Source organism: Salvelinus fontinalis, chromosome 4 (genome assembly GCF_029448725.1).
Source record: "Salvelinus fontinalis isolate EN_2023a chromosome 4, ASM2944872v1, whole genome shotgun sequence".
Classification (NCBI taxonomy): Eukaryota; Metazoa; Chordata; class Actinopteri; order Salmoniformes; family Salmonidae; genus Salvelinus; species Salvelinus fontinalis.
In genome coordinates this window covers 18,754,007-18,769,278 of record NC_074668.1, presented here as the reverse complement: position 1 = coordinate 18,769,278, position 15,272 = coordinate 18,754,007, and the positions used below count along the sequence as shown (strand labels likewise).

Here is a 15,272-nt window from a genome sequence, read left to right as displayed (position 1 = left end):
CAGCACCAGTATACAGACAATACTTAAGGTGCGGATAAATACCGGTCACTCGAAAATAACGTGCGTAAATACATAACCCGGCAAACAATAACCAGCCGTCAAGAACCGACATGAACAATCAATAAACACGCACACTAACATGTGGGAAACAGAGGGTTACATAATGAACACGTAATTGGTGAATAGAAACCAGGTGTGTAGAAAACAAAGACAAAACAAATGGAAAATGAAAAGTGGATTGGCGATGGCTAAAAGACCGGTGACGTCGACCGCCGAACGCCGCGAACAAGGAGAGGGACCGACTTCGCCGGAAGTGGTGACAGAGATGTTCCCTCAGGGTTTCCATGATTACATGTTCTCTGTACAACACTCTTCACATACCCTAGCTACGTTCACACCTGTGGACTCACTTCACTGACTTTCAAATACCATTTCTCATTTGCACTTACTTATTTAGGTTATAAGAACATGCACGTGTAGAGGAAAGCAAGACAGGGAGTGAGTGAAATAGATGAAGGAATAGGCTACTCCAATGAGACGAGGAGAAAGACTGATATAGCGAGATATAATGTGGTTAATTAAACCTCCATCCAAAACAGAAAACATCTGCATTGTTGAATGTGAGCACCACACATTGTGCAGTAAAGCATCCTTCACTCAAAGCATTTTAAAAATAGATGGCTCTGCCTCAGAAATGACACTGTTGTGAGTGTTCTCAGACCACAAACAGAGAGAACATAACGTGCATTGTGGCTCGTGTCAGTATCACGTAACATGGCTAATTGAATGTGATAATCACTCGTTTTCCGAAAGCCACAAGAATTGAAACAATCCCTCTCACAAGCTAAATTATTAATCTGGGTTGGTAATGAAGTATAACATTTGTTCTGTGCAGCAGTCAAGAAATCTGCAGGAGAGGCTTCAGCCCAACCTATTCATTTATTTGATTTAACCCTGATGTATGCAGTATACAGATTACTGATAAGCCTAGAGCGAAAAGGCCTAACACACATATCAAAGTCATTTTTCTATTTTAACGACAGTGCATTCAGAAAGTGTTGTTTCCTTTTCCATCAACCTACACACAATACCCCATAATGACAAAGGTTTTTAGACATTTTTGCTAATTTATAAAATAAAAACAATGGAAATATCACATTTGCATAAGTATTCAGACCCTTTACTCAGTACTTTGTTGAAGCACCTTTGGCAGCGATTACAGCATCGAGTCTTCTTGGGTTTGATGCTACAAGCTTGGCACACCTGTATTTGGGGAGTTTCTCCCATTCTTCTCTGCAGATCCTCCCAAGCGCTGTCAGGTTGTATGGGGAACATTGCTGCAAAGCTATTTTCAGATCTCTCCAGAGATATTCGATCGGGTTCAAGTCCCGGCTCTGGCTGGCCCACTCAAGGACATTCAGAGACTTGTCCCGAAGCCACTCCTGTGTTGTCTTGGCTGTGTGCTTCGTGTCATTCTCCTGTTGGAAGGTGAACCTTCGCCCCAGTCTGAGGTCCTGAGCGCTCTGGAGCAGGTTTTCATCAATGATCCCTCTGTACTTTACTCCGTTCATCTTTCCCTTGATCCTGACTCTCCCAGTCCCTACCGCTGAAAAACATCCCCACAGCATGATGCTGCCACCACCATGCTTCACCATAGGGATGGTGTCAGGTTTTCTCCAGATGTGACGCTTGGCATTCAGGCCAAAGAGTTCAATCTTTGTTTCATCAGACCAGAGAATCTTGTTTCTCATGGTCTGAGAGTCCTTTAGGAGCCTTTTGGCAAGTGGGCTGTCATGTACCTTTTACTGAGGAGTGGCTTCTGTCTGGCCAATCTATCATAAAAGCTAGATTGGTGGAGTGCTGTAGAGATGGTTGTCCTTCTGGAAGGTTCTCCCATCTCCACAGAGGAACTCTGGAGCTCTGTCAGACTGACCATCGGGTTCTTGATCACCTCCCTGACCAAGGCCCTTCTCCCCCAATTGCTCAGTTTGGCCAGGCAGCCAGCTCTAGGAAGAGTTTTGGTGGTTCCAAACTTCTTCCATTTAAGAATGATGGAGTTCACTGTGTTCTTGAGGACCTTCAATGCTGCAGAAATATTTTGGTACCCTTCCCCAGATCTGTGCCTCGACAGAATCCTGTCTCGGAGCTCTACGGACAATTCCTTCAACCTCATGAATTGATTTTTGCTCTGACATGCACTGTCAACTGTGGGACCTTATATAGACAGAATTTAGCACAGGTGGACTCCAATCAAGTTGTAGAAACATCTCAAGGATGATCAATGGATACAGGATGCACCTGAGCTGAAATTTGAGTCTTATAGCAAAGGGTCTGAATACATAAGTAAATAAGGTTTTCTGTTTTTTTCATTTAATACATTTACAAAAATATCTAAAAACCTGTTTTTGCTTTGTCATTACGGGGTATTGTGTGTAGATTGCTGAGGATTTAATTGTTTTAATCTATTTTAGAATAAGGCTGTAATGTAACAAAATGTGTAAAAAGTCAAGGGGTCTGAATACTTTCTGAAGGCACTGTACGTTACCCAACATAAATGAGACAGCAATTTTGAAAAATTAAACAATCACAACAAACAGTGAACGTTCCTACAACTTTAGGTAACGTTCCAATGGGGTCCCAATTTGGTTTCCAACTAGCTTGACAAGATCCCATGAATATTAAAAAAAATGTCCCGTTGTAATATTATATGATAAACATAAGTAGAAGTACATGCCATAATGGTTACAAGAACATTTTGGAGAATGTTTGTTTTTGACGTTTTTAGTGGACACCCTTCTCCCCTGAACTGATCAGTCTGTCTAAGGTTAACTTAAACTGTAGAAGCCATCCACTCCAAATACCAACTCAGTAAGAGCGCCACCTATAGATAACACTGAGTCTATAAGTACAGTTGTATATGAACAGTGTAAAAATAGCACATGAGAATGATAAACAGACACCGGAGTTGTTGTATAAGACTATTCTGCAGTTCCATTTTCTCACCCTAGGAGCTATAGCTACATAACTGCTACTGTGATATTCAAATGTATTCTTTGGCGGTCGCTCCCTTCCATGCACTTTGCATAAGATGGAGCATTACAATTGGCATTGGAAGGCTTCATATACATGGAGCATGAGGAGAGAGAGAGAGAGAGAGATATAGAGAGAGAGAGAGAGAGAGAGAGAGAGAGAGAGAGAGAGAGAGAGAGAGAGAGAGAGAGAGAGAGAGAGAGAGAGAGAGAGAGAGAGAGAAGTGGGACAGTGGGAGACAGTGAGTGAATAAAAGGAGAGCATTTCACACTTATTGTGCAACTCCAGGGGGTATGAAGACAATTCAGTAATGAATAACACACTCACTATCTGAGTCTCTCTCCTACAAAGGGAGAGGAAACAGAGAGGATGAGAAAGGTGCCAAGAAAAAACCTCTCCCAGAAGAGGGACAGAGTAAGAAGGGATACAAAGAGGAGAGGAAAGCGCTGAAATCTGAAATATAGAAAGAGGAAGAATATAATAGCAACAGCAGATTGAAGGGGACAGGTATTCAGTTTCAGGGCAATTGTCTTTTTGTATGTCACACCTTTTACTTTTAACAAAAAGTAATCTGTAACAATAAGCCAAAGAATACGCCAAAAAAGCGTGAATTAAAAATAGTGTGATTGCTCGAGAGAGAGAGAGAGAGAGAGAGAGAGAGAGAGAGAGAGAGAGAGAGAGAGAGAGAGAGAGAGAGAGAGAGAGAGAGAGAGAGAGAGAGAGAGAGAGAGAGAGAGAGAGAGAGAGAGAGAGAGAGAGAGAGAGAGAGAGAGAGAGAGAGAGAGAGGGAGAATGATATATATAATTTCAGTCACCAATTCAGCAAACACTTATTTCCCTCCATAATGGAGACATTATTCTCTTGGGGTCCGACACTTGACCAATTGCTTGTCATTTGAAAGGTCGAGAAGAAACTCTGTTATAATGGGGGATTTAATTACTTGTTGAAAACACCTGCCAGAGAACTTGATTCATTGCCAGTATGTCTCGGGAATGAATCATGGCACAGACTCATTGAATTATCTTTGTACGCTGGCTCCATGAGTGTCCAACACTTTATTTTCACTGTTCACATCCACCCTGGCAGACATTCATCCTTATTCTGGATGATCTGTAAATCCATGTAGGCAAGGGTGCTGACAAATTGAACAATTGGGTTAGAAGACGTACCATGATTGGTCAATAACAGCACCAATCAAACACCAGGGAATTTAATCTGTCACACCAAGTAACCTGCTGTCCTTTAAAAGGATCAGGTGACCTACAGTTGATCCAGTAGCATCACCGTGAGGTTAAAACCCCTGACGTCCCCAAGATGATCAATCTTAATCGATCGGTTTGTATCTGTGTGTCACCTACCTAATCCACATCATCCACTCTGCTACTCTCCCAGGCTGTGAAAGGGCACATGGTGGGCTGTTACCGTAGCAACACATGGTGAGAGTGGTAATGGCTTTTTGATTAACTGTGCCGACCAATCAACACTTGGCCATGGTATGTCAGCAGGTTGGATTGTGAGTGTGACATTTAGAGGTGTGACTGGCTGTGACATGATGGGACTATTGGAATCTGAGGGAATGTGAAGTTACAAATGATTTATCTACATTAAGCACTAGTATACAGAAGAGCTGTATTCTAGTAATGACTTCCAAATAAGCACAACCAATATTTCTAATCACAACCTCTAACCATTGTTTCATCATGAGCAAAGAGTGTCAAGCAGTGAATGCCAAAAGCCATCTACAACCACTGAGAAAGAACCTCCATGGACAACATAACAGCAGTGACCACCTCCATCTCTCAGCACTGAAAAGTCCAACTGCACTGATTTCTGAATAGACATTGTGGCCAATTATAATGGCACCCTTGCAAATGTCTTAAATGATTCCCTATTTGTTCTAAAATATGTTGAAAGAAGGTGAAGGTGCTTGTGTGGGGGAGAGATATGAGGTCCAAGAGTTTGGCTGTAGAATCAAAGCGCCTCATATGGGGACACCCACACAGAACCAGATGCATACAGAACGTGTATTAACTGGCCTATTAAGATGAACTTACACTGCCATTGTGACATCTCCTGAGATGGCTCAGACACACTATCTAGCCCCATCAGTGATTAGAAAACCTCTCACATCAACACGCACTCACACTTCCCCTATCTCTCTGTCAATGCCTTACACTGATGCACACAGAAACCATCAGTGATTACAATATCATCTATTTGAGCCATACACATGCAAATGCTTAACACACACACACACACATTCATCTTGACTGGTTTAACATCATAGAGACACTTGGTTTAAGACTTTGATGTTGCGTGATTAAAAGAAGACTGGGGAGAACCCAGACACGATGCCTGGTTATTAACATCCTGTAATATGTTGTGTATCAAATGCCTGGTTATTAACATCCTGTAATATGTTGTGTATCAAATGCCTGGTTATTAACATCCTGTAATATGTTGTGTATCAAATGCCTGGTTATTAACATCCTGTAATATGTTTACACCAGACAATGAATAAAACCAGCTTATAACAAGGTCTATAAATATCCTGTGACAACAAATACATTTCCTCGTAGATTTTCTCACTGCCCCTCATACAGTGGACACACGCATGTGCACATCCAGTGCACGCACACAGCCCAATGCCAGAGAAGGCTGGTTACAGTATGGTCTCTTGCACCCAACAAGGATAACCGTAAGGGAAGTCACATCCAGAATAAAACACTTGTCAGACAGAAACCAGGAAGGTGTGGATTGGCTATAATACCATCTGAACCTAACTGCTCAGATATCTTCACCAAACAGTCACAGTATAATCCTCTGCTGGCCTTTCTTCCTCACAACCCATCCTGTGTCAGCTTGGTCCCAGATCTGTTTGGGACATCTTGTCAATGACCAAATAGGAATTGGTAAGACAGCACAAACAGATCTGTGACCAGGACATTTCCGTGTGGCTTCAGCAGTTACCTGTATACCGAATGGAAGAAAAAAAATCCTAACTACCCACCTTAAGTCAATATCAACCTCCCCCTCTTCTTCCTCTGCTCCTTATCCTCTCTCCATTCACTGTCCCATATCTCCTCTACCTCCCTCTCTCCTACTACACCTTTCCTCCACCTCCCTCTCTCCCCCTCCCCAGCCCAGACCACTCTGGTATCCATACCTTGAGCAGGCGTACAGATGGTAGGAAGGCTGCAGCGCACAGTTTCCTAATGGTCCAGTTGATTGGCCGCGGAGCATCCAGCTGCTGGTTCATGGTTCCCGCTCCTCCCGCCCGGCTTTTCCAAGAAAAGAGCCCTTTGGAGGGGGCAAAGCAGCAGAGTCTCCGGCCAAATAGAACAACTCAGATCCCGGCAGAGCATGACCCCTAACACCAGACCACCACCTTCGTCTTGGTCCCCCGGCTGCTCAGCCCTTCCTTCACCTGGGTGCCCTCCTTCCACTCTCCCTCTCCCCCACCCCTCCCTCCCCTCCCCACAGATCCACAGGTTCCGATGGCCGAGTTCTGAACGCCTGGAGCATCCAGCCCTCTCTCCACCTGCGGTATCCCAGTATCCCAGTCTGCCAGTCCACCCGGAGCATACGTTCCAGAACAGAGTAAAAAACAAAGAAAAGGATATGGAGAAAGAGGAGAGAAGAGAGCAGCAAACAGGAGAGGAGGAAAGGAGAGGAGAGCAGCACAGTACGGGAGAGCAGAGCAGAGCCCGTAAACTGAGCAGAGTGACAGGGAGCAGCACAGCACTGTCTCCAAGACGAGAAAGAGAGAGAGAGAGAGGACGAGAGAGAGAGAGAGAGGACGAGAGAGAGAGAGAGAGAGAGAGAGAGAAAGAGGGGGAAAGGGAGAAGGAAAGAGAATGGATGAGGCAGATTGAAAGAGAGAAAATATAAATAAATTAGAGAATGAGAGAGCCTGAGCACAAGGTGAAAAAAGGAGAGAGAGGACAGGAGATGTGAGAGGAGAAGACAGCGAGCGAGTGAGAGAAAGAGGGGAGAGATGGAGAGAGGTATGGCGCGTAAGAAAGATGCAACGAGAGGAGTGAGTGTCACAGATATAGCCCCCTTCATTTGGAATGGAGATGAATATGGAGAAATGTAACTGATATGGCATTCAAATCAATATAATAGTTATACTGAATGCATATGTCATCATCATCCATGTTGATAAAACCATCAGAATGCTAAAGCAGGCAAACCCCCACTTAAAAATATTGAGTAAAAATGTCCATACTCTAAAGACCTATGTTTCTTCTGCTCCATTTCATTCTCTGTAGTGTCCCTCTTCTCCATCCCCACCCCTTTCTCCTCCCTCTCTTTCTCTCTGCCCATTCCACTGACTCTCTCCAGTGTGTGTGTGTGTGTGTGTGTGTGTGTGTGTGTGTGTGTGTGTGTGTGTGTGTGTGTGTGTGTGTGTGTGTGTGTGTGTGTGTGTGTGTGTGTGTGTGTGTGTGTGTGTGTGTGTGTGTGTGTGTGTGTGTGTGTGTGTGTGTGTGTGTGTGTGTGTGTAAAGTGCAAATTATACCGTGACATTCAGGGTTCTATTTTTGTTTCAACACATTCCCGCACATTTGTGCGTACTCTTGCACCTGCACAAAAAATGATGGGCCTAATAGACATGTGCTTTAACAGGCAACATGGATTACCTTTAAATGTGGCATGAACACAACCAGTCAAGATGTTTTCATCTGATTGTCAAACAAATCACTTTAAAAAGTATGCTACCAGCACATGTTGGTCCAATAATCCAAACAGCGCACTGTGCACCTGCCATTTGATGAAGGGAAAGACACACCTGTTACAAAACACCAAAAAGTGTGATGTCATTCTGCGATTGTCATTAGGCTTACACTCTTATAGCCTGAATTAATTGATGCGTCTTGCTGAAAAATTGACCTTTTATCTAAAAAGAAAAGTCGGGACCCCTGAAAAGGGGCTGACATACAGGACCCAAATAGAGCTGTGTCTGTCCTGAACTCATCGGCGATGGAAACTGTGAGGGTCCAGTTGAAACAATGTTGCCAGTTCACTAGCAGGCTGGACCCAGTCGATAATGTTGCAAGTTCGCTAGCAGGCTGGACCCAGTCGATAATGTTGCAAGTTCGCTAGCAGGCTGGACCCAGTCGATAATGTTGCAAGTTCACTAGCAGGCTGGACCCAGTCGATAATGTTGCAAGTTCGCTAGCAGGCTGGACCCAGTCGATAATGTTGCAAGTTCGCTAGCAGGCTGGATCCAGTCGATAATGTTGCAAGTTCACTAGCAGGCTGGACCAAGTCGATAATGTTGCAAGTTCGCTAGCAGGCTGGATCCAGTCGATAATGTTGCAAGTTCACTAGCAGGCTGGACCCAGTTCAATAATGTTGCAAGTTCACTAGCAGGCTGGACCCAGTCGATAATGTTGCAAGTTCGCTAGCAGGCTGGATCCAGTCGATAATGTTGCAAATTCGCTAGCAGGCTGGACCCAGTCGATAATGTTGCAAGTTCGCTAGCAGGCTGGATCCAGTCGATAATGTTGCAAGTTCGCTAGCAGGCTGGACCCAGTCGATAATGTTGCCAGTTCGCTAGCAGGCTGGACCCAGTCGATAATTTTGCAAGTTCGCTAGCAGGCTGGACCCAGTCGATAATGTTGCAAGTTCTCTAGCAGGCTGGACCCAGTCGATAATGTTGCCAGTTCGCTTGCAGGCTGGACCCAGTCGATAATGTTGCAAGTTCACTAGCAGGCTGGACCCAGTCGATAATGTTGCAAGTTCGCTAGCAGGCTGGACCCAGTCGATAATGTTGCAAGTTCACTAGCAGGCTGGACCCAGTCGATAATGTTGCAATTTCGCTAGCAGGCTGGATCCAGTCGATAATGTTGCAAATTCGCTAGCAGGCTGGACCCAGTCGATAATGTTGCAAGTTCCCTAGCAGGCTGGACCCAGTCGATAATGTTGCAAGTTCGCTAGCAGGCTGGATCCAGTCGATAATGTTGCAAGTTCACTAGCAGGCTGGACCCAGTCGATAATGTTGCAAGTTCACTAGCAGGCTGGACCCAGTCGATAATGTTGCCAGTTCGCTAGCAGGCTGGACCCAGTCGATAATGTCGCAAGTTCACTAGCAGGCTGGACCCAGTCGATAATGTTGCAAGTTCACTAGCAGGCTGGACCCAGTCGATAATGTTGCCAGTTCGCTAGCAGGCTGGACCCAGTCGATAATGTTGCAAGTTCGCTAGCAGGCGGGACCCAGTCGATAATGTTGCAAGTTCGCTAGCAGGCTGGACCCAGTCGATAATGTTGCAAGTTCACTAGCAGGCTGGACCAAGTCGATAATGTTGCAAGTTCGCTAGCAGGCTGGATCCAGTCGATAATGTTGCAAGTTCACTAGCAGGCTGGACCCAGTTCGATAATGTTGCAAGTTCACTAGCAGGCTCGACCCAGTCGATAATGTTGCAAGTTCGCTAGCAGGCTGGACCCAGTCGATAATGTTGCAAGTTCGCTAGCAGGCTGGACCCAGTCGATAATGTTGCAAGTTCGCTAGCAGGCTGGACCCAGTCGATAATGTTGCAAGTTCACTAGCAGGCTGGACCCAGTCGATAATGTTGCCAGTTCGCTAGCAGGCTGGACCCAGTCGATAATGTTGCAAGTTCACTAGCAGGCTGGACCCAGTCGATAATGTTGCAAGTTCACTAGCAGGCTGGACCAAGTCGATAATGTTGCAAGTTCGCTAGCAGGCTGGATCCAGTCGATAATGTTGCAAGTTCACTAGCAGGCTGGACCCAGTTCGATAATGTTGCAAGTTCGCTAGCAGGCTGGACCCAGTCGATAATGTTGCAAGTTCACTAGCAGGCTGGACCCAGTCGATAATGTTGCCAGTTCGCTAGCAGGCTGGACCCAGTCGATAATGTTGCAAGTTCACTAGCAGGCTGGATCCAGTCGATAATGTTGCAAGTTCACTAGCAGGCTGGACCAAGTCGATAATGTTGCAAGTTCGCTAGCAGGCTGGATCCAGTCGATAATGTTGCAAGTTCACTAGCAGGCTGGACCCAGTTCGATAATGTTGCAAGTTCACTAGCAGGCTGGACCCAGTCGATAATGTTGCAAGTTCGCTAGCAGGCTGGACCCAGTCGATAATGTTGCAAGTTCGCCAGCAGGCTGGACCCAGTTCGATAATGTTGCAAGTTCACTAGCAGGCTGGACCCAGTCGATAATGTTGCAAGTTCGCTAGCAGGCTGGACCCAGTCGATAATGTTGCAAGTTCGCTAGCAGGCTGGACCCAGTCGATAATGTTGCAAGTTCACTAGCAGGCTGGATCCAGTCGATAATGTTGCAAGTTCACTAGCAGGCTGGACCAAGTCGATAATGTTGCAAGTTCGCTAGCAGGCTGGATCCAGTCGATAATGTTGCAAGTTCACTAGCAGGCTGGACCCAGTTCGATAATGTTGCAAGTTCACTAGCAGGCTGGACCCAGTCGATAATGTTGCAAGTTCGCTAGCAGGCTGGACCCAGTCGATAATGTTGCAAGTTCGCCAGCAGGCTGGACCCAGTTCGATAATGTTGCAAGTTCACTAGCAGGCTGGACCCAGTCGATAATGTTGCAAGTTCGCTAGCAGGCTGGACCCAGTCGATAATGTTGCAAGTTCGCTAGCAGGCTGGACCCAGTCGATAATGTTGCAAGTTCGCTAGCAGGCTGGACCCAGTCGATAATGTTGCAAGTTCACTAGCAGGCTGGACCCAGTCGATAATGTTGCCAGTTCGCTAGCAGGCTGGACCCAGTCGATAATGTTGCAAGTTCACTAGCAGGCTGGACCCAGTCGATAATGTTGCAAGTTCACTAGCAGGCTGGACCCAGTCGATAATGTTGCAAGTTCACTAGCAGGCTGGACCCAGTCGATAATGTTGCAAGTTCGCTAGCAGGCTGGACCCAGTCGATAATGTTGCAAGTTCGCTAGCAGGCTGGACCCAGTCGATAATGTTGCAAGTTCGCTAGCAGGCTGGATCCAGTCGATAATGTTGCAAATTCGCTAGCAGGCTGGACCCAGTCGATAATGTTGCAAGTTCGCTAGCAGGCTGGATCCAGTCGATAATGTTGCAAGTTCACTAGCAGGCTGGACCCAGTCGATAATGTTGCAAGTTCACTAGCAGGCTGGACCCAGTCGATAATGTTGCCAGTTCGCTAGCAGGCTGGACCCAGTCGATAATGTCGCAAGTTCACTAGCAGGCTGGACCCAGTCGATAATGTTGCAAGTTCACTAGCAGGCTGGACCCAGTCGATAATGTTGCCAGTTCGCTAGCAGGCTGGACCCAGTCGATAATGTTGCAAGTTCGCTAGCAGGCGGGACCCAGTCGATAATGTTGCAAGTTCGCTAGCAGGCTGGACCCAGTCGATAATGTTGCAAGTTCACTAGCAGGCTGGACCAAGTCGATAATGTTGCAAGTTCGCTAGCAGGCTGGATCCAGTCGATAATGTTGCAAGTTCACTAGCAGGCTGGACCCAGTTCGATAATGTTGCAAGTTCACTAGCAGGCTCGACCCAGTCGATAATGTTGCAAGTTCGCTAGCAGGCTGGACCCAGTCGATAATGTTGCAAGTTCACTAGCAGGCTGGACCCAGTCGATAATGTTGCCAGTTCGCTAGCAGGCTGGACCCAGTCGATAATGTTGCAAGTTCACTAGCAGGCTGGACCCAGTCGATAATGTTGCCAGTTCGCTAGCAGGCTGGACCCAGTCGATAATGTTGCAAGTTCACTAGCAGGCTGGACCCAGTCGATAATGTTGCAAGTTCACTAGCAGGCTGGACCAAGTCGATAATGTTGCAAGTTCGCTAGCAGGCTGGACCCAGTTCGATAATGTTGCAAATTCGCTAGAGGGCTGGATCCAGTAGATAATGTTGCAAGTTCGCTAGCAGGCTGGACCCAGTTCGATAATGTTGCAAATTCGCTAGAGGGCTGAATCCAGTCGATAATGTTGCAAGTTCGCTAGCAGGCTGGACCCAGTTCGATAATGTTGCAAATTCGCTAGAGGGCTGGATCCAGTCGATAATGTTGCAAGTTCGCTAGCAGGCTGGACCCAGTTTGATAATGTTGCAAATTCGCTAGAGGGCTGGATCCAGTCGATAATGTTGCAAGTTCGCTAGCAGGCTGGATCCAGTCGATAATGTTGCAAGTTCGCTAGCAGGCTGGACCCAGTTCGATAATGTTGCAAATTCGCTAGAGGGCTGGACCCAGTCGATACAAGTTTGCTAGCGAAAGCTCAAGACAGACAGTTTTTTTTGTCTGGGTTACTCTAGCGCCTCCCTAGTGAAAGGACCCCATAACCACAACAACATCTTGTCCAAAGGGACAAGCTGAAACAAAGCTGCAAACACCTCTTAGTACCCAATAATTAAAACCTTGAGAAAAAAATGTCATGCTAATGCAAAAGATGGATCCCCTTAGCAGCAGCCTTCACAAGTTCAGACTGGTACAGACAGATTCAATAAGCAGTGATTCAATAATTGTGTGTGTGTGTCTGTCTGTGTGTGTGTGTGTGTGTGTGTGTGTGTGTGTGTGTGTGTGTGTGTGTGTGTGTGTGTGTGTGTGTGTGTGTGTGTGTGTGTGTGTGTGTGTGTGTGTGTGTGTGTGTGTGTGTGTGTGTGTGTGTGTGTGTTTGTGTGTTTGGTATAACAGTGACAAATACACTTAAAACCATGGGGGGGATCTGTAGAAGAAAGTTGATGACTGCTTGTGCAGTTGAGGTCATTACTGTGGTAGGAGTTTAGCTAAGAACAAAAGGGATGACATTAGCAATAGCGATAATACCAGTCCTACCATATATGTCAATACTATCAGTGCAGTGATTTACATTTCGACAGGGACGTCATGTGACTGGTTCCCAGTAGGATGCCCCGGTGCTCATGGGAGAACAGCGAGTAGTGTCTGTGGTCACCGTGGTGACTGGTGAGATGGAATCTATTCGGAGAGCGAGATTGCTGCACTGAGCCCTGACGGACTCTCCCACACCGGGGTCGTGGCTGCATGCAGACTAACACACACCCACACAGAGCCACCCGCAACACACCACAGAATCACAGGTTAACCGCTGCACTACTGCAAACACACACAGTATTACTCCCCACAGGTTACACCAGTACAACTAGACACCACACACAGAGTATTACTCCCCACAGGTTACACCAGTACAACTAGACACCACACACAGAGTATTACTCCCCACAGGTTACACCAGTACAACTAGACACCACACACACAGTCTTATTCCCCACAGGTTACACCAGTACAACTAGACACCATACACACAGTATTATTCCCCACAGGTTACACCAGTACAACTAGACACCACACACACAGTATTATTCCCCACAGGTTACACCAGTACAACTAGACACCACACACACAGTATTATTCCCCACAGGTTACACCAGTACAACTAGACACCACACACACAGTATTATTCCCCACAGGTTACACCAGTACAACTAGACACCACACACACAGTATTACTCCCCACAGGTTACACCAGTACAACTAGACACCACACACACAGTGTTATTCCCCACAGGTTACACCAGTACAACTAGACACCACACACACAGTATTATTCCCCACAGGTTACACCAGTACAACTAGACACCACACACACAGTATTATTCCCCACAGGTTACACCAGTACAACTAGACACCACACACACAGTATTATTCCCCACAGGTTACACCAGTACAACTAGACACCACACACACAGTGTTATTCCCCACAGGTTACACCAGTACAACTAGACACCACACACACAGTATTATTCCCCACAGGTTACACCAGTACAACTAGACACCACACACACAGTATTATTCCCCACAGGTTACACCAGTACAACTAGACACCACACACACAGTATTATTCCCCACAGGTTACACCAGTACAACTAGACACCACACACAGTATTATTCCCCACAGGTTACACCAGTACAACTAGACACCACACACACAGTATTATTCCCCACAGGTTACACCAGTACAACTAGACACCACACACACAGTGTTATTCCCCACAGGTTACACCAGTACAACTAGACACCACACACACAGTATTATTCCCCACAGGTTACACCAGTACAACTAGACACCAGACACACAGTATTATTCCCCACAGGTTACACCAGTACAACTATACACCACACACACAGTATTATTCCCCAGTTACACCATTGCAAACACACGCAACACAGTAACCTATTACTCCCCACAGGTAACAGTCCAAACACACAGGCTGTCAGATTGGTATGCTGATCTTCTTTTGTTTGTTTTTTAAAGAAAGAAAGAAACACAACAGAAAGAAACACAACAAAGACAATCACTTAATTGAATTTCCCATTCATTCTCACAAGATAACCCCTTTAGCGGTAACTCTGACATACTCTAACCCGTCACCTCAGCCAATCTCTCAGATGTCAAATCAAATCTAGTTTTGACAGTGAATGACACACCTCTACAGTATGATCCAACTGCACAGCACCATGGAGGCTAACACAGTGTGTGTGTATGTGTGTGTGTGTGTGTGTGTGTGTGTGTGTGTGTGTGTGTGTGTGTGTGTGTGTGTGTGTGTGTGTGTGTGTGTGTGTGTGTGTGTGTGTGTGTGTGTGTGTGTGTGTGTGTGTGTGTGTGTGTGTGTGTGTGTTTTGTACGGCAATGTGACCACCAACAGAGAAATGTCATACACTCTCTCTCATCCTCCCTTTCCTCTTCTCCCTCCCCTTGATCACTCCCTCATTCTATCAATCCTGATTGTGAACCTGTTGCTTTTCTAGCTCTCGGCAGGCAGTTCTGTTGTTGTTCACCTCACACAGCAGACGAGGGTCACGGTCCTGCACTGCGCTGCCGCTGTACAAGCACTAGATGGCAACCCTCTAATGCAGATCACCAGCTCCAGCCCCACTACTTCATGTTCATTATGTTTTCAAATCAAAATCCAATCAGATTTAATTTGTGACATGCAGCGAATAGAACAGGTGTAGACCTTACAGAGAAATACCTACTTATAAGCCCCTAAACAACAATGCAGTTTTTTTTTAAATACCCCCAAAAATAAGTAATAAAGTAACAAATAATTAAAGTGCAGCAGTAAAATAACAATAGCATGCTCTGTTGTTCTTTGATCACTTAACAATCCTCATCACTGAGCTCCTGAGAACATATTGACTTCCTAATGACGATGTTTCTGTCAGAAGGCTTTGCACTGGAGAAGTGGAGTGTCTGCAACACTTTCCCGCTTGTCT

At 45.9% G+C, this 15,272-nt stretch overlaps 1 protein-coding gene across 21 annotated transcripts in view; it reads right to left on the bottom strand.

The window, feature by feature from the left end:
* The window catches only part of LOC129853240 (transient receptor potential cation channel subfamily M member 3-like), a 260,173-nt gene that overhangs the window by 195,841 nt on the left and 49,060 nt on the right, over nucleotides 1–15,272 (bottom strand). For 2 of the 21 annotated variants that reach the window (XM_055919066.1, XM_055919069.1), the window contains exon 1: nucleotides 6,198–7,286. The exons of 14 other annotated variants lie outside the window; for them this stretch is intronic. In XM_055919066.1, the coding sequence (XP_055775041.1) occupies nucleotides 6,198–6,290 (93 nt within the window). In that variant the 5' untranslated portion in view covers nucleotides 6,291–7,286. Of the gene's footprint in view, nucleotides 1–6,197; nucleotides 7,289–15,272 lie in introns of those variants that run through there. 5 more of the 21 variants (XM_055919068.1, XM_055919071.1, XM_055919073.1 and 2 more) reach the window with 3 other exon arrangements.